This window comes from Arachis ipaensis, chromosome B4, assembly GCF_059453495.1.
Source record: "Arachis ipaensis isolate K30076 ecotype BB chromosome B4, ASM5945349v1, whole genome shotgun sequence".
In the NCBI taxonomy this organism is placed as follows: domain Eukaryota; kingdom Viridiplantae; phylum Streptophyta; class Magnoliopsida; order Fabales; family Fabaceae; genus Arachis; species Arachis ipaensis.
In genome coordinates this window covers 36,455,897-36,478,288 of record NC_142439.1, presented here as the reverse complement: position 1 = coordinate 36,478,288, position 22,392 = coordinate 36,455,897, and the positions used below count along the sequence as shown (strand labels likewise).

Sequence of the window (22,392 nt, the reverse complement as noted above, 5' to 3'; positions counted from 1 at the left end):
TTTATTCTCATTTAATTCCAAATCAACAGTAATTATGACTTATTCAATTTAGCATTTATAACAATAAATGAGATCACCATTATATAAGTCATTTAATTTGAAATAGCATAATTTGTGATTATGATTAATATATGTTTTGCCCACAAGCAAATTAGGAAATTAAAGTAATTTCCTAACAATCTCCCACTTGGGCTATACATATATTCTTTCTTGACATAATCACATCTTATAAACTTTATGCGCGCATCTGAATGTTATTTCCTTTATTACTTTAACAATCTGGTCTGTCTGATACATCAGATATGGAATTACCACAACTTTTATCACATTAATGTCGTGACTGAATCACGACAATCACCATCCTAATATACTTAACGACATAGATCAAATTTGGATGAGTAATATGGAAATTACATGCCAAATATCTCATGCAAGTCTATTTCCAGCTGGTCCAACTTTAAAAAAAAATTATTGAGATCAAACACAAAACAAATATTACAAAATGAACATTTCACATAACATGAATAAACCATCAACTTAATTCTGCAGAAAAATAATTCAATATCAGTCATAGAACATATAGCATAAAATAAAATTCCACTAAACTAAGGCATCACAAATATTGACATCCATCCGAGCAATGTGCTCATGAAAGATGTCATGACCCGAACCAAGTCATGACTGGCGCTCAACAGACAAGTCCCCCAGCAAGCCAAACGACCAAATTTTTAGAAAAACGGACAGCACCCCCTCTGTTCCTAGAACCTTACTAACATAAATACTATCTTCCTGTATCAATAATAAACATCCATATCCAAAGACAACAACAACAACATATTCCAATCATAGCCATAACCAAACATGTCCAAAATACGCATTATATATATTAAGTTGATAACAAGAGTATACAGTTAAATCCATAAGTCTTGCATAGCCAAATTTTAATTACTATCTAAACAGTTTGAGATTCAAAATAACATAACCCACACGATAATCCTGCCTGTGGCATATGAAGCATTGACATAATCTAGACTTTGAGTAAAGGTTCCATTACATAATTACTTAGCTCTTGGAAAGAAGAAGGGCTCACCGAAATGACTAAGATCTACTGAGGGGCAAGTGGAATGGAACCTGGAATGACTCCTGTATCTGAAAAATATGGGAATATAATAAGGTGAGTTTTTCAACTCAGTGAGCAAACATTACATCTATAACCCACACGAGACAATATAAATTTTACCATGAAAATTATATTTCTTTCCAAAGATGAGGAATTCATATTAATTAATTATGCAAATAAATAGATAATAATTAAGCGAAATGAAGTGAAATAGGAGTTCTCATTCCAGAAGTCAAATCAAATAGAATATTACACACTTAGGGCAGCTCCACCTCTAAGGGTAGCCCTTTCCTCTAGTGTGCCCGTACGGTATAACAGATCCAACATGTGGCCTACACGTTAGGCTAGCAACGCCCCTGCTAGTTGAGGTCTGAGTCAGATGCATCTAAGTTAATGTCATAACTGACGTTAACTACGATTTTCTAGTCAAAGTCTCCGAAACCAATCCTAACCAAATCACTTATAAAAATCTCTAATGCTTATAACATACTACTAAATTCCATAGCAAATCAAATATATATAATATTGCATACTAAAATTTAATTAAAATTCAATAAAGTCAAATAAGAAAACATGTATGCTTTACAAAATATATGAATATTGTCTCGTGTGTATTTTTATAAAATTATAAGTTTCACAAATCAATATTTATTTCAAAAATTCAAAAATCACAATAATAAAATATTTTCAAACTCCAAAAATAATGATTCAACATAAATATTGATAATAATATATTTAAAAACAATTATAGACATAATATCCACTCACAACTTGATTTCAAAGAACCGGAAGCAACTCTGAGCACGTCAACGAGCTACCAAATGATGTCCAATAACTCTACAACTCTAAAAATAGGACAATAATGATATCTGTGAGCTACTAATATTGTCAATTAACATAATCTTACTCATTTTGACAAAAACTCCAAACTCTCTAACCTAAAAACCCTAATTTCGGATTTTGCTATACTCACAAGTATAGAGATGACAAAAATTTGAGATATAGCTAATTATTGAGTCAAAGAGTTACCTTGAAGCCTCAATAATAACCGAAACTCAAAGGTTGAATACTTTCCTTACTCATTAAGTTAAAACTCCGTGATTTGGGGTTGTAATAAATGAAATTTAGATGAATAAAGTTAGAGTAGAAAAGAAGAAGGAAGTTTGATGATAGTGTATGATTGAAATAAGAAAATATAAGAAGATGGAAAAGATTAGGAAGATAGGAGGGATGAGGAAGGAGAGAGATGAGATTGAGAAAGGGAGGGGAAGGGCTTCGGGAGCCTTCCTGAAGGGAATAAGAGGAATTAATGGAGTCACGTGCTTTTCACGTGCCCCTCATCTTTTTTCTTCTCAGTTATAACATTCTCTGCCCCTTAAGAAATTCGGTCTTCGAGTTTCAAACTCATATACTGTGATAAGTATGATAGTTACCTTCAGACTCAAACAGATACGGATATCTGTTGCGCATGGCACCCTCCACTTCCCAAGTTGCTTCTTCTGAATGATTTTTTCAAACAACTTTCACCGATGCTATCTCCTTAGAACGTAGTTTCTTTACTTGGCGATCAACTATAGCCACGGGTTCCTCTTCAAATGATAAATCCTCCTTTAGCTCTGTGTCTTGTGGTGCAAGCACGTGAGACGGGACAGGAAGATATTTGCGCAACATTGATACGTGAAAAACTGGATGAATCATAGACAACTCAGATGATAGTGCCAAGCGATAAGCGACTGCACCTATTCTGTCCAATACCTCAAATGGACCAATGTAATGAGGACTAAGTTTCCCTCTTTTTCCAAACCTCATCACTCCCTTCATAGGTGACACCTTGAGAAACACTTGATCATGCACTGAAAACTCTAAGTTATGCCTCCGATTATCAACATAAGCCTTTTGCCTACTCTGAGCTGCTAATAAACGTTCTCTTATTAAGCGAACCTTCTCAACTGCATCTTGTACCAAAATTGGCCCTAAAAGCTTAACCTCACCAACCTCAAACCACCCAATAGGTGACCTGCATCTTCTCCCATAAAGAGCCTCAAATGGTGCCATTTGAATGCTGGCTTGATAACTATTATTATAAGAGAATTCGATCAAAGATAGATATCTGTCCCAATTTCCGTCAAAATCTAGAACACAACACCTTAACATGTCTTCCAATGTTTGGATCGTCCTCTCCGACTGTCTATCAGTTTGAGGGTAAAAAGCTGTGCTAAGATCCAGATGAGTTCCTAACACTTTCTGAAAAGATTTTCAAAAATGAGAGGTGAATTGAGGTCCGCAATCTGAAATAATGAATACTAGAATCCCATGCAATTTAACTATCTCATCAACATAAAGTTGAGCATACCGAGCTGCACTAAAAGTTGTTTTCAATGGAAGAAAGTGGGCTGACTTCGTCATTCTATCCACAATCACCCAAATTGAATCAAAACCTTTAAAACTACGAGGTAAACCTGTTACAAAATCCATCGTAGTCCTTTTTCACTTCCATTTAGGTATCTCAATCTGTTGCAATAACCCAACAGGTCTTTTATGTTCAGCTTTAACCTGTTGGCAAGTTAAGCAATGAGAAACAAAAACTCCTATGTCTTTCTTCATGCCTTCCCACCAAAACAATTATTTCAAATCTTGATACATCTTATTGGAGTGTGTACTTAAAATTGTGAGCCTCCTCCAAAATAGCTTTCTTCAAGTCGGGGTTATCTAGCACACATAAGCGTTGACCACAACGCAAAACATCTTGATCAAGAGAAAAGTTCAAGTTCCTCCCATTGCGAACATCTTCCATAAGCTTTATTAGTTTCGAATCATCACTTTGTGCAACCTTGATCTGTTCTATCAGGGAAGATTGGGCTTGAACATGTGCTAAGAAAACTCCTGATTCTCCAAGGTCAAATTGAATTCCACCGGCCTCCAATTGATGGACTTCTTCAACAATTGGTTTCCTTGCAAGAGTGATATGGGCTAAGCTACCCATATATTTTCTACTGAGGGCATCTGCTACAATATTTGCCTTTCCAGGATGATATAAAATGGTACAATCATAATCTTTTAGCAACTCCATCCATCTCCATTGCCTCAAATTTAAATCCTTCTGTTGAAATATATACTTCAAACTCTTGTGATCCGTATAGATCTCATAGGTCTCACCATAAAGGTAGTATCTCCAAATCTTTAAAACAAAGATGACCGCTACCATTTCCAGGTCATGAGTTGGATAATTCAACTCATGCTTCTTGAGTTGTCACGAGGCATAAGCAATAATGTGGCCATGCTGCATCAATACACAACCAAGTCCTATTCGAGATGCATCATAAAAGACTGAGAATTCCCCAGACCCAGAAGGTAAAACAAGAACTGGTGCTGAGGTTAGATAAGCCTTAAGTTTCTGGAAACTTTCCTCACAAGCTTCTGACCATTGAAACTTTACATTCTTCTGAGTTAACTTGGTTAATGGTGCCGAAATTCTCGAGAAGTCCTTGATGAATCGCCGATAGTAGCCAGCCAACCCTAGAAAGCTACAAATTTCCGTCACTATAGTAGGCCTTGGCCACTTCTGAACGGCTTCAACCTTCTTTGGATCCACCATGATTCCATCTTTTGATACAACATGCCCAAAAATGTCACTTAATCAAGCCAAAATTCACATTTAGAAAACTTAGCATAAAGCTTATGATCCCTCAAGGTTTGCAACACAATTCTTAAATGATACTCATGCTCCATAGCACTTTTCAAATACACCAAGATATCATCGATGAAGACCATAACAAAATGATCTAAGAAAGGTTTGAAGACTCGATTTATCAAGTCCATGAAAGCTGCAGGCGTATTCGTCAGACCAAAGGACATTACTAAGAACTCATAGTGTCCATAATGAGTATGAAAGACAGTTTTTGGAATGTCTCCCTCTTTTTATCTTCAATTGATGGTACCTTGAACACAGGTCAATTTTTGAGAAACAGGTAGCTCCTTGAAGTTGATCAAACAAATCATCAATCCTCAGTAATGGATTTTTGTTTGCGAACAGTCATCTTATTGAGCTGACGATAATCCACACATAGTCGCATCGTTCTATCCTTCTTCTTTACGAATAGAACAGGAGCTTCCCACGGAAAAGTGCTAGGACGAATGAATTCTTTCTCCAACATGTCTTCCAATTGAACTTTTAATTCTCGTAACTCAGTTGGAGCCATACGATAGGGAGTAATGGACACAGGTTGGACTCCAGAGCTAATTCTATGGAAATTCAACTTTGCGGTCAGGTGGCATCCCTGGTAACTCATCAGGGAACACGTCAGGAAATTCCCTAACAATAGGAACCTGATCAAGACTAGGCACTTCAGCATCAACATCTCTAACAACTGCCAGAAATTCTTGGCTCCCCTTATCCATCAATTGCATAGCACTCATCGACGAGATGATGCTAGCTAAAGAGGGACAATCGTTACCCTTAAAAGCAAAAGATGAAATACCCGGTATATCAAACTTCACAGGTTTGGAGTAACAACCCACATCAGCATAACAAGCTACTAACCAATCCATACCTAAGATAATATCAATATCTTCCATTGGTTCTAGAAGAATTAAGTCAGCTAAGGTATCAACCATATTAATTCTAACAACACAAGATCGAAACACGACTCGAACCACCATGGAGACTCCAAGTGGAGTGCCAACATGAAATGGGTGGGATAACAATTCAGGTTGTTTATCGAAACGGGATGCAAGATATGGAGATACATATGAATAATGAGAACCCGTATCAAATAACACTCGAGCATCTAAAGAACAAACTTGTAAAGTACCTGCCACCATAGCATTAGATGCTTGAGCATCCTAACGAGTCAAAGGGTACACACGTGCCTGACCTCTCCCTCTCTAACTCCCTCCTCTATTATAAGTCTGACCCCTGCCACCAGCTCTTCTCCCACTAGGACCCAAAGAATTTCTAATAGACATAGCTGAAGATGATGGCATTTGTGTTGTAGAATGTGCAATACCTGGAGCAAAGCCTCTTCTAGCATTTGGACATTCTCTCCTAAGATGACCGGATTGACCACAACCAAAACATGCTCCAGTAGCCTTGAAACATATACCAGAATGGTAACTCCCACACTGATGGCAGTAGGGATGAGCTGGTCTTATCTGATTTGAACCTTGTGCACTAGATTGAGAGGTGCCCTTAACAAAAGGTCTGGGACTCGAAACACTCATAGGAGCAGATCTAGAAGAAGCAACCCCACCAAAAGATATTTGAGGACGAGCTCGATAACCCGAATAACCTTGCTGATTAGTCTGACCATAATGAGACTGAAATCCTCCTGAACTAGATCCACTAGAAAATTGCCCCTTCATCTTGGGCCTCTTACCAACATCCTTAAAATCATTTCTCTCCACTATCCCAGCTTCAATTCCATAAGCAGAATTTAGGATATCTTTAAAAGACATGCATCCGACTTCAGGCATAAGAGTAGTGAACATAGGTTCTACCAACCCACGAACAAACCAACAAACTTTCATCTCTTCAGAATTCACCAAGTACGGGGAACTCTTAGAAAGTCTAGTAAACTCCTTAGCATACTCAGTCACTGTCATATTCTCTTGCCTTAATCTTTCAAAGGCAATTGCATCTTCTGCTTGCTTGTTAGCTGGATAAAATCGAGTAAGAAACTCTTCAGTGAACTCTTCCCAAGAAGAAGGAGGTAATCCAGCTGCTTCTTTAATCTCAAGAAGAGACTCATACCAGTATCTTGCTGAACCATGCAAGTTGTAGGATACTAACTCAACGGCCCATTCCTTGGTGCACTTGAGAGCCCGAATAGCTTTCTTTGCATCCTCTAGATATTGTTGTGGATCTTCATCCAATGAATCTCCATTGAAAGTGGACGAATTTAACTTCAAATACTTCTCAATTGGAGGCTCTTGATCCACAAACAATTGATGAACTCTATGAGGCTGAGGATTTAACACATTAGAAAGTCCTGCTTCGCTCCTATTTTGATTTGTTAGGACCTGTAATACTGCATAAAGGGTTTGATTCATTCCCCTCAGTTCAGCTGCTAAGTCTGCTTGAGCCACTCCTACTACAAGGTTTTCTTGAACTCCCTCACGGGGTATCCCTTCTCCGCGCATATCAGCTATTCTTTGTCTCCTTGGTCATTGTCGAAGTGCTCCAAGTGGCGGAGAAACTGCCCTATTGGATTCAGCAGTATCAAGAGCATTAACAGTTCCACCACGTCTTTTCTCAGGTGGCATCTTCCACCTATTGAGTAAATAAAATGATCGAATCATCAACGAGATACGTATATGGGGTTCAAAGACAATCGGATAGACAGAAAGAATTATGAGACCAAAAGATTGAAGACAACTTCCTATAGGCCTCTAGTAACATCACACCTTGTAAAAATAAGCCGGCTTCCATTTGCACAATTGTGATATTACTACATGACACTTACTCCATATTACACAGGAAACCTAAGACTCTGATACCACTTTGTCATGACTCGAACTAAGTCATGACTAATGCTCAAGGGACAACTCCCTCAACAAGCCAAATGACCAAATTTTCAGAAAAACGGACAACACCCCCTCTGTTCCTAGAACCTTACCAACATAAATACTATCTTCCTGTATCAATAATAAACATCCATATCCAGAGACAACAACAACAACAACATATTCCAATCATAGCCATAACCAAACATGTCCAAAATACGCATTATATATATATATATATATATATATATATATATATATATATATTAAGTTGATAACGAGAGTATACAGTTAAATCTATAAGTCTTGCATAGCCAAATTATAATTACTATCTGAACAGTTTGAGATTCAAAATAACATAACCCACACGAGAATCTTACCTGTGGCATATGGAGCATTGACATAATCTAGACTTTGAGTAAAGGTTCCATTACATAATTACTTAGCCCTTGAAAAGAAGAAGCGCTCACTGAAATAACTAAGATCTACTGAGGGGTAGGTGGAATGGAACCTGGAATGACTCCTGTATCTGAAAAATATGGGAATATAATAGGATGAGTTTTGTAACTCAGTGAGCAAATATTACATCTATAACCCACACGAGACAATACAAATTTTACCATAAAAATTAAATTTCTTTCCAAAGATGAAGAATTCATATTAATTAATTATACAAACAAATAGATAAATAATAAAGCGGAATGAACTGAAATGGGAGTTCTCATTTCAGAAGTCAAATCAAATCGATATTACACACTTAGGGCAGCTCCACCTCTAAGGGTAGCCCTTTCCTCTAGTGCGCCCGTACGGTATAACAGATCCAACATGTGGCCTACACGTTAGGCTAGCAACGCCCCTGCTAGTTGAGGTCTGAGTCAGATGCATCTAAGTTAATGTCATAACCGACGTTAACTACGATTTTCTAGTCAAAGTCTCCGAAACCAATCCTAACCAAATCACTTATAAAAATCTCTAATGCTTATAACATACTACTAAATTCCATAGCAAATCAAATATATATAATATTGCATACTAAAATTTAATTAAAATTCAATAAAGTCAAATAAGAAAACATGTATGCTTTACAAAATATATGAATATCGTCTCGTGTGTATTTTTATAAAATTATAAGTTTCACAAATCAATATTTATTTTTTAATATTCAAAAATTACAATAATAAAATATTTTCAAACTCCAAAAATAATGATTCAACATAAATATTAATAATAATATATTTAAAAATAATTATAGATATAATATCCACTCACAACTTGATTTCAAAGACCCGAAAGTAACTCTAAGCGCGTCAACGAGCTACCAAATGATGTCCAATAACTCTACAACTCTAAAAATATGACAATAATGATATTTGTGAGATACTAATATTGTCAATTAACATAATCTTACTCATTTTGACAAAAATCCCAAATTCTCTAACCTAAAAACCCAATTTTGGATTTTGCTATACTCACAAGTATAGAGATGACAAAAATTTGAGATATAGCTAATTATTGAGTCAAAGAGTTACCTTGAAGCCTCAATAATAATCAGAACTCAAAGGTTGAATACTTTCCTCACTCATTAAGTTAAAACACCATAATTTGGGATTGTAATAAATGAAATTTTGATGAATGATGTTAGAGTAGAAAAGAAGAAGATGGAAGAGATTAGAAAGATAAGAGTGATGAGGAAGGAGAGAGATGAGATTGAGAAAGGGAGGGGAAGGGCTTTTAGAGCCTTCCTAAAGGGAATAAGAGGAATTAATGGGGTCACGTGCTTTTCACGTGCCCCTCTTCTTTTTTTATTCTCAGTTATAACAAAAGACTTTAGGGATCAATCCCTTAGTTAATGGGTCTGCTAGCATATACTCTCTTCCTATATGTTCTATGGAAATTAGTTTTTCTTAAACTTTCTCCTTGATAACTAAGAACTTGATGTCTATATGCTTCGATTTTGGCAAGCTCTTATTATTATTGGAGTATAGTACTGCTGACTTATTGTCACAAAATATCTTTAATGACTTTTCAATGTCATCTACTATACGAAGCTCAGTGACAAAGTTTCACAACCATATGCCATGAAATCAGAATAAGAATACCTAATGATCTCCAAATTTTTTGATCTCCAATAAGTAAGCATGTAATCCTTTGTTCTCTTCAAATAACGCATTACGCGTTTAACAGCTATCCAATGATTCGTGCCCGGATTGCTCAAGTATCTACCTAACACTCCCACTATAAATGATATATCGGGATGTGTGCAGACTTGAGCATACATTAAGCTCTCTAGTGCCGATTCATAAGGTTTATCATACATTGCCAATTTGCTATCCTCTCAAGATCATTTTTAGAGGCATTGCTTGAGACTAAACTTGTCTCCTTTAGCTACGGGTGTGTCTATTGGTCTACAACTTTCCATGCCATATTTACTTAAAATCTTTTCGATATAGTTCTTTTGTGATAATCCAAGAATATCTTGAGAGTGATCTCTTAGTATCTCGATTCCTAATACAAAAGAGGCATCACCAAGATCTTTCATTTCAAATTTGTTCGATAGAAATTTCTTAGTTTTATGCAACAAGCCTATATTGAATGACCAATATAGCCTCTAAAGCAGGTAAAAAAAGATCGTATTGGGTAGCTGGGTAATGTGAGAATAAACTGCTCCGAAACTAAATTATGCTTGGAAGAAGAAAGTAGCTTAGCTTTAATGGTGGAAGGGCTTTGTGTGTGGTGAAGATTTGTAGGTCAGGAGTCATGAGAGGAGGCCTTTTCTTCTGATGTTGCTGGTAGAGACAAAACTGCAAAATCTGCTGGACAGTGTCATTGAGAGCGCTTGCGGCGTATTGCATTGCAGCAACCAGATCTATGGTGTGCTAACAGCCTGACATTGCCAGGTCCCTTGTGGTTTGGACCTGTTGTTGAGCAGAAGGGTGTGGTGATCCGCTTCTACGGGTCTGATCGTCCTACAGTTTCCGATTGTTAATTGCCAAAATAAGAATATTTGTCTAAAGTAAATTCAATAATTATGTATGATTAGGGGTGGCAAACGGGCCTAAACCTGCCGAACCGGCCCGCGTAACCCCCCAAAAAAAGCGGGCTGGGCTGGGAAATTAGGACCGCTGATGAGCGGATATTTTATACGCTTTTTGGGGATAATTTCATATAGTTTTGAGTATGTTTTAGTTAGTTTTTAGTCTATTTCCAGTAGTTTTTAGGAAAAATTCATATTTCTGGACTTTACTATGAGTTGTGTATTTTTCTGTAATTTCAGGTATTTTTCTGGCTGAAATTGAAGGAGCTGAGCAAAAATCTGATTCAGGCTGAAAAAGGACTGCTGATGCTGTTGGATTCTGACCTCCCTGCACTCAAAGTGGATTTTCTGGAGCTACGGAACTCGAAATGGCATGCTTCCAATTGCGTTGGAAAGTAGACATCCAGGGCTTTCCAGAAATATATAATAGTCCATACTTTGCACAAGGATAGACGACGTAAACTGGCGTTCAATGCCAGTTCTCTGTCCAATTCTGGCGTCCAGCGCCAGAAAAGGATCAAAAACTGGAGTTGAACGCCCAAACTGGCATAAAAACTGGCGTTCAACTCCACAAATGGCCTCTGCACGAAATCTCAGCCCCAGCACACACCAAGTGGGCCCCAGCACACCAAGTGGGCCCCAGAAGTGGATCTCTGCATCATCCATCATAGTCCACTCATATTTTGTAACCCTAGGCTACTGGTTTAGTATTTAAACAACTTTTAGAGACTTATTTGTATCTCATGACATTTCAGATCTAAACTTTGTATTCTCTGACAGCATGAGTCTCTAAACCCCATTGTTGGGGGTGAGGAGCTCTGCTGTATCTCGATGAATTAATGCAAGTATTTCTGTTTTCCATTCAAACACGCTTGTTCCTATCTAAGATATTCATTCGCGCTTAACTGTGATGAAGGTGATGATCCGTGACATTCATCACCTTCCTCAAACCATGAACGTGTGCCTGACAACCACCTCCGTTCTATATCCGATTGAATGAGTATCTCTTAGATTCCTTAATCAGAATCTCCGTGGTATAAGCTAGAACTGATGGCGGCATTCATGAGAATCTGGAAAGTCTAAACCTTGTCTGTGGTATTCCGAGTAGGATTCAAGGATTGAATGACTGTGACGAGCTTCAAACTCCTGAAGGCTGGGCGTTAGTGACAGACGCAAAAGGATAGTAAATCCTATTCCAACCGGATCGAGAACCAACCGGTGATTAGCCGTGCTGTGACAGAGCGCGTGAGCGTAGTTTTCACTGGAAGGATGGAAGGTAGCCATTGACAACGGTGATCCACCAACACACAGCTTGCCATAGGAGGACGTGCGTGCGTGAATCAGAAGACAGAGGAAAGCAGAGATTCAGAGGACAAAGCATCTCCAAAACTCCAACATATTCTCCATTACTGCACAACAAGTAACTTTTAATTTATGCTCTACTGGTTATTCACAATTCAACTGATAAACATAATTGACTTCCTGACTAAGATTTACAAGATAACCATAGATTGCTTCAAACCAACAATCTCCGTGGGATTCGACCCTTACTCACGTAAGGTATTACTTGGACGACCCAGTGCACTTGCTGGTCATGTGTGCGAAATTGTAAGAGAGTAATAATTTCGTGCATCAAGTTTTTGGCGCCGTTGCCGGAGATTGTGCGTGTTTGAACAACTGACGGATTATTTTGTTGCTTAGATTAGGAAAAATCTTTCTTTTTTTTTTGGTTTAGAGTCTTTTATTAATTACCCCTTGTTAAAATACTTTAAACTTATAGCTCAGTTATTTAGAACGTGGTGTTTATGTTCATGATAATTAGCTATCATATTTTTAAAAACCTTTTTCAAAAATAATTTTTCTATTAAATCCTGTGCCAAACTTTAAGTTTGGTGTTTTCAAAAATAATCTTTCTTAAAATTTTTGAAGGTCCCATAACTCATTTGGCTAGAACATTAATTTGATTGGGTTAGAATCTTTTATACTCTTTTCAAAACCTTCTTTTTCAAAAATATTTTTTTATTAAATCTTGTGCCAAACTTTAAGTTTGGTGTTTTCTTGTTGATTCCCCTTTGATTTTCGAAAATTTTGGTTTGGTTTTCTAAAAATTTTAAGTTTGGTGTTCTTCCTTCATGTTCTTGTGTTCTTGTGAGTCTTCAAAGTGTTCTTGAGTTTCCTTGTGTCTTGATCTTAAAATTTTTAAGTTTGGTGTTCCTTGGTGTTTTCCCTCCAAATTTTTCAAAAACAAGGAGCATTAGATCTAAAAATTTTAAATCTTGTACTATCTTATTATTTTTCTCTTTCCTCACTAAATTCAAAAATATCTTTTCAAAATATCTTTTCTAACTTCCTATCTTTTCAAAATTTGTTTCAACTAACTAACCAACTTTTTGTTTGTTTCTTAACTTTTTCAAAACTACCTAACTAACTCTCTCTCTCTCAAATTTTCGAAAATATCTCCCCTCTTTTTCAAAAATTTAGTTTTTTTAACTAATTATTTTTAATTTTTTTCTAAAAAAAAAATTCAAAATTCAAATTCTTTTTAGTTATTTTATTTTATTTAAGTATTTACTTCTTATAAAATAAAATAAATAAAAAGGTAAATCAGTCCAAGTTATATCCATAGATCCATCATGGACATAAGTGGAGATGGACAGTCCAGGAGGACTTTGGGGTCATATTCTAACCCCTCTACTGCTTCATATGGGAGTAGCATCTGCATACCCTCCATTGGAGTTAGTAGCTTTGAGTTGAATTCTCAGCTCATTATCATGGTGCAGCAAAATTGCCAGTATTTCCGGTCTTCCACAGGAAGAACCTACAGAGTTTCTGGCACAATTTTTACAAATTGCTGACACAGTACATGATAAGGAAATAGATCAGGATGTCTACAGACTATTACTGTTTCCATTTGCTGTAAAAGATCAAGCTAAAAGGTGGTTAAATAACCAACCTAAGGCCAGCATAAGAACATGGAAACAGCTGACAGAAAAATTCCTGAATCAATATTTCCCTCCAAAAAGGATGACACAGCTAAGGCTGGACATCCAAGGCTTTAAACAAGGAGATAATGAATCTCTTTATGATGCCTGGGAGAGATACAGAGAGATGCTACGAAAATGCCCCTCTGAAATGTTTTCAGAGTGGGTTCAGTTAGACATCTTCTACTATGGGCTTGCAGAAGGAGCTCAGATGTATTTAGATTACTCAGCTGGTGGATCTATCCATATGAGAAAGACAATTGAAGAAGCTCAAGAGCTCATTGATACAGTTGCCAGGAATCAGCATCTGTATCTAAGCAGCAACCCTTCCATGAATGAAGAGGTTAAAACAGTAACTGCTGAATTCAGTACTGTAAAACAAGCTGCTGAATTCAATCAGCAATTAGATTTTCTAACAAAGCAGCTAGCTGAATTCAAAGACAGGTTACAGGAGACAAGGATAGCTAATATACATATGGAAGAACAGTTTAAGCAAACAAAGCAGCAGCTATCAAAGCAAATAGTAGAAGAATGCCAAGCAGTTCAATTAAGAAGTGGGAAAACATTAAATGCCCCACCTCAAGGCATAAAAAATTCAAGAAATGAGCAACCCACCAAATATCCCCCTGAGGACAGTAAGGGCCCAGGGAAAAATAATTCTGGCACTAAAACGCCAGAAAATGGGTGGAAGGCTGGCGCTGAACGCCCAGACCATGCCCAAAACTGGCGTTCAGCGCCAGAAACAAGGCAGGATTGGCGTTCAACGCCAGAAATGGGAAAGAATCTGGCGTTGAACGCCCAACAGGGGCACGTTTCTGGCGTTCAGGCGCCAGGAACAGACAGTGAGTTGGCGTCTAACGTCACTCCAGCTTCTAACTCTGGTACGCAATTGCCAGAGAGGGATCAGACACACATAAGTGCTGATAACAACCCCTCTAAAAAGGCTTCTTTAACCACTAAGGTTGAGGAATATAAAGCCAAGATACCTTATCCTCAAAAACTCCGGAAAGAGGAGCAGGATAAGCAATTTGCTCGCTTTGCAGATTATCTAAGGACTCTTGAAATAAAGATTCCATTTGCAGAGGCACTTGAGCAAATACCTTCTTATGCCAAGTTCATGAAAGAGATCTTGAGTCATAAAAAGGAGTGGAGAGAAACAGAAAGAGTTCTCCTCACTGAAGAATGCAGTGCAGTCATTCTGAAAAGCTTTCCTGAAAAGCTTAAAGACCCTGGGAGTTTTCTGATACCATGCATATTGGAAGGTGATTGCACCAAGACAGCCTTATGCGATCTTGGGGCAAGCATCAACCTAATACCTGCATCCACTATCAGGAAGCTTGGCTTAACTGAAGAAGTTAAACCAACCCGGATATGTCTCCAACTTGCTGATGGTTCCACTAAATACCCATCAGGCGTGATTGAGGACATGATTGTCAGAGTTGGGCCATTCGCCTTTCCCACTGACTTTGTTGTGCTGGAAATGGAGGAGCACAAGAGTGCTACTCTCATTCTAGGAAGACCCTTCCTAGCAACTGGACGATCCCTCATTGACGTCCAACAGGGGGAAATAACCCTGAGAGTCAACGATGACGAGTTCAAGTTGAACACTGTCAAAGCCATGCAGCATCCAGACACATCAACAGACTGCATGAAAGTTGACCTTATTGACTCTTTGGTAGAAGAGATCAACATGGCTGAGAGTCTCGAATCAGAGTTGGAAGACATCTTTAAAGATGTTCAGCCTGATTTGGAGGATTCAGGGGACATGGAAGAGCCTCTGAACTTTCTTCTGAAAGAGGAAAAACCTCCTAAACCAGAGCTCAAGCCACTGCCACCATCCTTGAAATATGCATTTCTAGGAGAAGGTGACACCTTTCCAGTGATCATAAGCTCTGCTTTAAATTCACAGGAAGAGGAAGCACTTATTCAAGTGCTAAGGACACACAAGACAGCTCTTGGGTGGTCCATAGGTGATCTTAAGGGCATAAGCCCAGCTAGATGCATGCACAAAATCCTACTGGAGGATAATGCCAAACCAGTGGTTCAACCACAGAGGCGGCTAAATCTGGCCATGAAGGAAGTGGTGCAGAAAGAGGTCACCAAATTACTAGAGGCTGGGATTATTTATCCCATTTCTGATAGCCCCTGGGTGAGCCCTGTTCAAGTCGTCCTAAAAAAGGGAGGCATGACAGTGATTCATAATGAAAAAAATGAACTGGTTCCTACAAGAACAGTTACAGGGTGGCACATGTGTATTGACTACAGAAGGCTCAATACAGCCACCAGAAAGGATCATTTTCCTTTACCATTCATAGACCAGATGCTAGAGAGACTAGCAGGTCATGATTACTACTGCTTTTTGGATGGCTACTCAGGCTATAACCAGATTGCAGTAGATCCCCAGGATCAAGAGAAAACAGCATTCACATGTCCATCTGGAGTGTTTGCTTATAGAAGGATGCCCTTTGGGCTATGCAATGCACCTGCAACCTTCCAGAGATGCATGCTCTCTATTTTCTCTGATATGGTGGAAAAATTTCTGGAAGTCTTCATGGATGACTTCTCAGTATATGGAGACTCATTCAGCTCCTGTCTTGATCACCTGAAACTTGTTCTGAAAAGATGCCAAGAAACCAATCTAGTTTTAAACTGGGAAAAGTGTCACTTCATGGTGACTGAAGGAATTGTTCTTGGGCATAAAATCTCAAACAAGGGAATAGAGGTGGATCAAGCAAAAATAGAGGTAATTAAAAAATTACCACCACCTGCCAATGTTAAGGCAATCAGAAGCTTTCTGGGGCATGCATGATTCTATAGGAGGTTTATAAAGGATTTTTCAAAAATCGCAAAACCTCTAAGCAATCTGCTAGCTGCTGACACGCCATTTGTGTTTGACACAGCATGCCTGCAGGCGTTTGAAACGCTGAAAGCTAAGCTGGTCACAGCACCAGTCATTTCTGCACCAGACTGGACATTGCCATTTGAGTTAATGTGTGATGCCAGTAATCATGCCATTGGTGCAGTATTGGGACAGAGGCATGACAAGCTTCTGCATGTCATTTATTATGCCAGTCGCGTTCTAAATGATGCCCAGAAAAATTACACAACCACAGAAAAGGAACTACTTGCAGTGGTTTACGCCATTGACAAGTTCAGATCATACTTAGTAGGATCAAAAGTGATTGTGTATACTGACCATGCTGCTCTTAAATATCTACTCACAAAGCAGGATTCAAAACCCAGGCTCATCAGATGGGTATTGCTTCTGCAAGAGTTTGATATAGAAATAAGAGACAGAAAAGGGACAGAGAACCAAGTGGCTGATCATCTGTCCCGGATAGAGCCAGTGGAAGGGACGTCCCTCCCCTTTCTTGAGATCTCTGAGACGTTCCCTGATGAGCATCTATTTGCCATTCAGGAAGCACCATGGTTTGCCGATATTGCAAACTATAAAGTTGCACGGTTCATACCCAAGGAGTACAATAGAATACAAAAGAAGAAATTAATCACTGATGCAAAGTATTACTTGTGGGATGAACCCTATCTCTTTAAGAGATGTGCAGACGGAATTATCCGTAGGTGTGTCCCCAGAGAGGAAGCACAGAGAATCCTCTGGCATTGCCACGGATCTCAATATGGAGGCCATTTCGGAGGTGAGCGAACAGCCACCAAGGTCCTCCAATGTGGCTTCTATTGGCCCACACTCTATAAAGATTCCCGAGAGTTTGTACGTAATTGTGACAGTTGCCAAAGAGCTGGTAATCTGCCTCATGGTTACGCCATGCCTCAACAAGGAATCTTGGAAATAGAGTTGTTTGATGTATGGGGAATTGACTTCATGGGACCTTTCCCACCATCATACTCAAACACTTATATTCTGGTGGCAGTTGACTATGTATCAAAATGGGTTGAGGCTATTGCCACACCCACCAATGATACTAAAACAGTGCTGAAGTTCCTCCAGAAACATATCTTTAGCAGGTTTGGTGTCCCTAGAGTGTTAATCAGTGATGGGGGCACTCACTTCTGCAATAAACAGCTTTACTCTGCCATGGTTCGGTATGGAATTCGCCACAAAGTGGCCACTCCATATCATCCACAAACAAACGGGCAAGCTGAAGTCTCTAACAGAGAATTAAAGAGAATCCTGGAACGGACAGTAAATACCCGTAGAAAGGATTGGGCAAGGAGCTTGGATGATGCTCTGTGGGCTTACAGAACAGCATTCAAGACCCCTATAGGGACCTCTCCATACTAACTCGTGTATGGTAAGGCATGTCACCTGCCCGTGGAACTGGAACATAAAGCCTATTGGGCAACCAGATTCCTAAATTTAGATGCAAAATTAGTAGGAGAAAAACGATTGCTCCAGCTAAATGAGCTAGAGGAATTCAGATTCACAGCTTTCGAAAATGCCAAACTTTATAAAGAAAAATAAAAAAAATGGCATGACAGAAAGCTGTCATCCAGAATCTTTGAACCAGGACAGAAGGTCCTGTTGTTTAACTCTAGACTCAGGTTATTCCCCGGGAAACTGAAATCCCGGTGGAGGGGACCATACGTGATTACAAGTGTGTCACCATATGGTTATGTGGAGCTTCAAGATATTGATTCTGATAAGAAGTTCATTGTCAATGGACAGAGAATCAAGCATTATCTTGAAGGCAACACTGAGCAGGAATGCTCAAGGCTGCAGCTAGATTAAAAGCTCAGCAAGGTCCAGCTAAAGACAATAAAGAAGCGCTTGCTGGGAGGCAACCCAGCCATGGGGCAACAATCCTCTAAGAATTTTGCCCTATTTCTATCTTTATTTTTTATATAAAGTTCATTGACAACAAGGTAAATAATCATTTACAGAAGACCTCGGCACACAAAACAGAGTAAAAGAGCTCAATGGCAAGAAAACGCCAGTAAAGGGGCATTTTGGGCGCTCAGCGCCCAAAATGGGCATCCACTGGGCGCTGAACGCCAGTAATGGCAGCATTTGGGCGTTCAACGCCAGAAATGGCCACCCACTGGGCGTTGAACGCCAGGAATGGCAGCAACTGGGCGCTGAACGCCCAGGAGATCAGCATTTGGGCGCTGAACGCCCAAAAACAGGCAGTGTTTGGGCGTTCAAACGCCAGGAGGACAGGAAGGAGCCAAATCCAAGCAATCCCACACGTATTTCCATTTTAATTTCAAATTTTATGCTTCAATGCATGATTTTTCCATGAACATATCAAGAACCCTGATTTCTAAAACCTTAATTTCTAAAAATCAATCTTTCCAAATTCAATCCAACTCTTTTCAAAATCTTTTCTGAAAAATCTATCTTTTTCAAAATCTATCTTTTTTAACTCAAAAATCTTTTCAACTAATCCATATCTTTTTCAATATCTTTTTGATATTATCTTTTTCAAAATCCAGAATTATCTTTTTTCAAAAATCTATCCTATCTTTTCAAAATTAAACTATATCTTCTATCTTATCTTTTTCAACTCAATCTTTTTATCTTATCTCCTCCAATTTTTCGAAAATCCACCCCCCTTTAAATTGGGTTCGGCCTCCCCCCTCCTTCATCAACAAGTGCTACTCAATCTCCTTCTATCCCTCTCCTTTCTTTTCTTTTGCTTGAGGACAAGCAAACCTCTAAGTTTGGTGTGTTTTTCCGAAATCACTAAGATCATGGCTCCCAAAGGGAAACAATACACTCCTAGAGACAAGAAAGAGAGCGTTCCAAAACCACTTTGGAATCAAGGGAAGTTCTTATCTAAAGAACATTCAGACCATTATCTTAAAGTAATGGGTCTGAGATCAGTGATCCCGGAAGTTAGATTCGATCTGAAAGAAGATGAATATCCAGAGATCCAGGAGCAAATTCGAATCAGGAACTGGGAAGTCCTAGCTAATCCTGAAACGAAAGTAGGAAGGAACATGGTCCAGGAGTTCTATGCTAATATGTGGCAGACTGACAAGCAAAGACTATCTGGAACAGCCTGCTACGAATTTCGGACTATGGTCAGGGGAAAGATTGTTCATACCACCCCTGACAAGATCAGAGAGATACTAAAGCTACCTCAGCTAAAGGATGATCCAGACTCCTTCAACAGGAGGATGATGAGAGCAGACATTGGCCTGAATAAAATTGGAGAGGACATCTGTATTCCTGGAGCCAGGTGGACCACCAACACAAAGGGCGTCCCAAATCAACTCAAGAGGGAGGATCTCAAACCAGTTGCCAGAGGATGGCTAGACTTCATTGGGCGTTCTCTGTTGCCCACCAGCAACCGTTCTGAAGTCACAGTTAAAAGAGCAGTGATGATTCATTGCATCATGATGGGAAAGGAAGTGGAGGTTCATCAGCTGATTTCAACAGAGCTCTATAAGATTGCTAACAAAAATTCAAGAGAGGCCAGGTTGGCTTATCCAAGCGTGATTTCTCTGCTCTGCAAGGACGCTGGAGTCAAGATGGGAATAACTGAATATATCCTAATTGAAAGGCCAATCACCAAAGCATCAATGGAGAGACAACAAGCACAGGAGGATCCTATAAAGAAAAGAGCACAGGAATTCCTTCCAGAGATTCCTCAAGCAGAATATTGGGAACATCTTGAGACGTCTGTCACCAAGATACAGGAAGCTATGGAGCAAATAATAAAACAACAGAAGGAACACAGTCAAATGCTGACCCATATGCTTAAAGAACAAGAGGAGCAGGGACGTGACTTAAGGGAACTGAAGCGCCAAAAGTCTTCTGTGATACCAAGTCTCCCAAGGATCAGAGGAACTCCCATACCTCCAGAATAAAGGTTGTTAATTTCCAATTTCTGCCGTAACTCTGTGACAGTGTCCTTATAAAAAAAAAAAAGTTTACCTTAGAAGTCATATAATAGTAATTAGTATCTATTTGATTTTATCTCCAATTAAGCTATAATTTATTTTTCTCATCATCATTAGACATGAATAAAATAGTAGATCTTTTGAATAAGAAGCAATAAAATTTCGAGTTTAAATAAAACAAATTCTAATTGGTTAAATATGGTGGCAATGCTTTCTGTCTTCTGAATGAATGCTTGAACAGCGCATATGTCTTTTGAATTTGTTGTTTAAGACTGTTAAATATGTTGGCTCTTGAAAGAATAATGAACATGAGACATGTTATTGATAATCTGAAAAATCATAAAAATGATTCTTGAAGCAAGAAAAAGCAGCAAAGAACAAAGCTTGCAAAAAAAAAAAAAAAAGCAAGCTGAAAAAGCCAATAACCCTTAAAACCAAAAGGCAAGGGCAATTAAAAAGGATCCCAAGGCTTTGAGCATCAGTGGATAGGAGGGCCTAAAGGACTGAAATCCTGGTCTAAGCGGCTAAACCAAGCTGTCCCTAACCATGTGCTTGTGGCGTGCAGGTGTCAAGTGAAAACTTGAGACTGAGCGGTTAAAGTCAAGGTCCAAAGCAAAAAGAAGAGTGTGCTTAAGAACTCTGGACACCTCTAATTGGGGACTTTAGCAAAGCTGAGTCACAATCTGAAAAGGTTCACCCAGTTATGTGTCTGTGGCATTTATGTATCCGGTGATAATACTGGAAAATAAAGTGCTTAGGGCCACGGCCAAGACTCATAAAAAAAAAAGCTGTGTTCAAGAATCATCACACTGAACTAAGAAAATCAATAACACTATCTGAATTCTGAGTTCCTATAGATGCCAATCACTCTGAGCTTCAATGGATAAAGTGAGATGCCAAAACTGTTCAGAAGCAAAAAAAAGCTACTAGCCCCGCTCATCTAATTAGAATCTGAGCTTCATTCAAAAATTCTGAGATATTATTGCTTCTCAACCTATTAGTCTTCTATTTTATTTGTCTAGTTGCTTGAGGACAAGCAACAGTTTAAGTTTGGTGTTGTGATGAGCGGATATTTTATACGCTTTTTGGGGATAATTTCATATAGTTTTGAGTATGTTTTAGTTAGTTTTTAGTCTATTTCCAGTAGTTTTTAGGAAAAATTCATATTTCTGGACTTTACTATGAGTTGTGTGTTTTTCTGTAATTTCAGGTATTTTTCTGGCTGAAATTGAAGGAGCTGAGCAAAAATCTGATTCAGGCTGAAAAAGGACTGCTGATGCTGTTGGATTCTGACCTCCCTGCACTCAAAGTGGATTTTCTGGAGCTACAGAACTCGAAATGGCATGCTTCCAATTGCGTTGGAAAGTAGACATCCAGGGCTTTCCAGCAATATATAATAGTCCATACTTTGCATAAGGATAGACAACGTAAACTGGCGTTCAACGCCAGTTCTCTGTCCAATTCTGGCGTCCAGCGCCAGAAAAGGATCAAAAACTGGTGTTGAACGCCCAAACTGGCATAAAAACTGGCGTTCAACTCCACAAATGGCCTCTGCACGAAATCTCAGCCCTAGCACACACCAAGTGGGCCCCAGCACACCAAGTGGGCCCCAGAAGTGGATCTCTGCATCATCCATCATAGTCCACTCATATTTTGTAACCCTAGGCTACTGGTTTAGTATTTAAACAACTTTTAGAGACTTATTTTGTATCTCATGACATTTCAGATCTAAACTTTGTATTCTCTGACAGCATGAGTCTCTAAACCCCATTGTTGGGGGTGAGGAGCTCTGCTGTATCTCGATGAATTAATGCAAGTATTTCTGTTTTCCATTCAAACACGCTTGTTCCTATCTAAGATATTCATTCACGCTTAACTGTGATGAAGGTGATGATCCGTGACATTCATCACCTTCCTCAAACCATGAACGTGTG

At 38.8% G+C, this 22,392-nt stretch overlaps 1 protein-coding gene across 1 annotated transcript; it reads right to left on the bottom strand.

Moving 5' to 3' along the window:
• Window positions 1–5,362: 5,362 nt before the first annotated feature.
• Window positions 5,363–5,941, bottom strand: LOC148567192 (uncharacterized). The gene has a single exon (XM_088484531.1). It carries the CDS (start codon window positions 5,939–5,941, stop codon window positions 5,363–5,365), a length of 579 nt encoding a protein of 192 aa, XP_088340657.1.
• Between the last annotated feature and the right edge of the window lie 16,451 nt (window positions 5,942–22,392).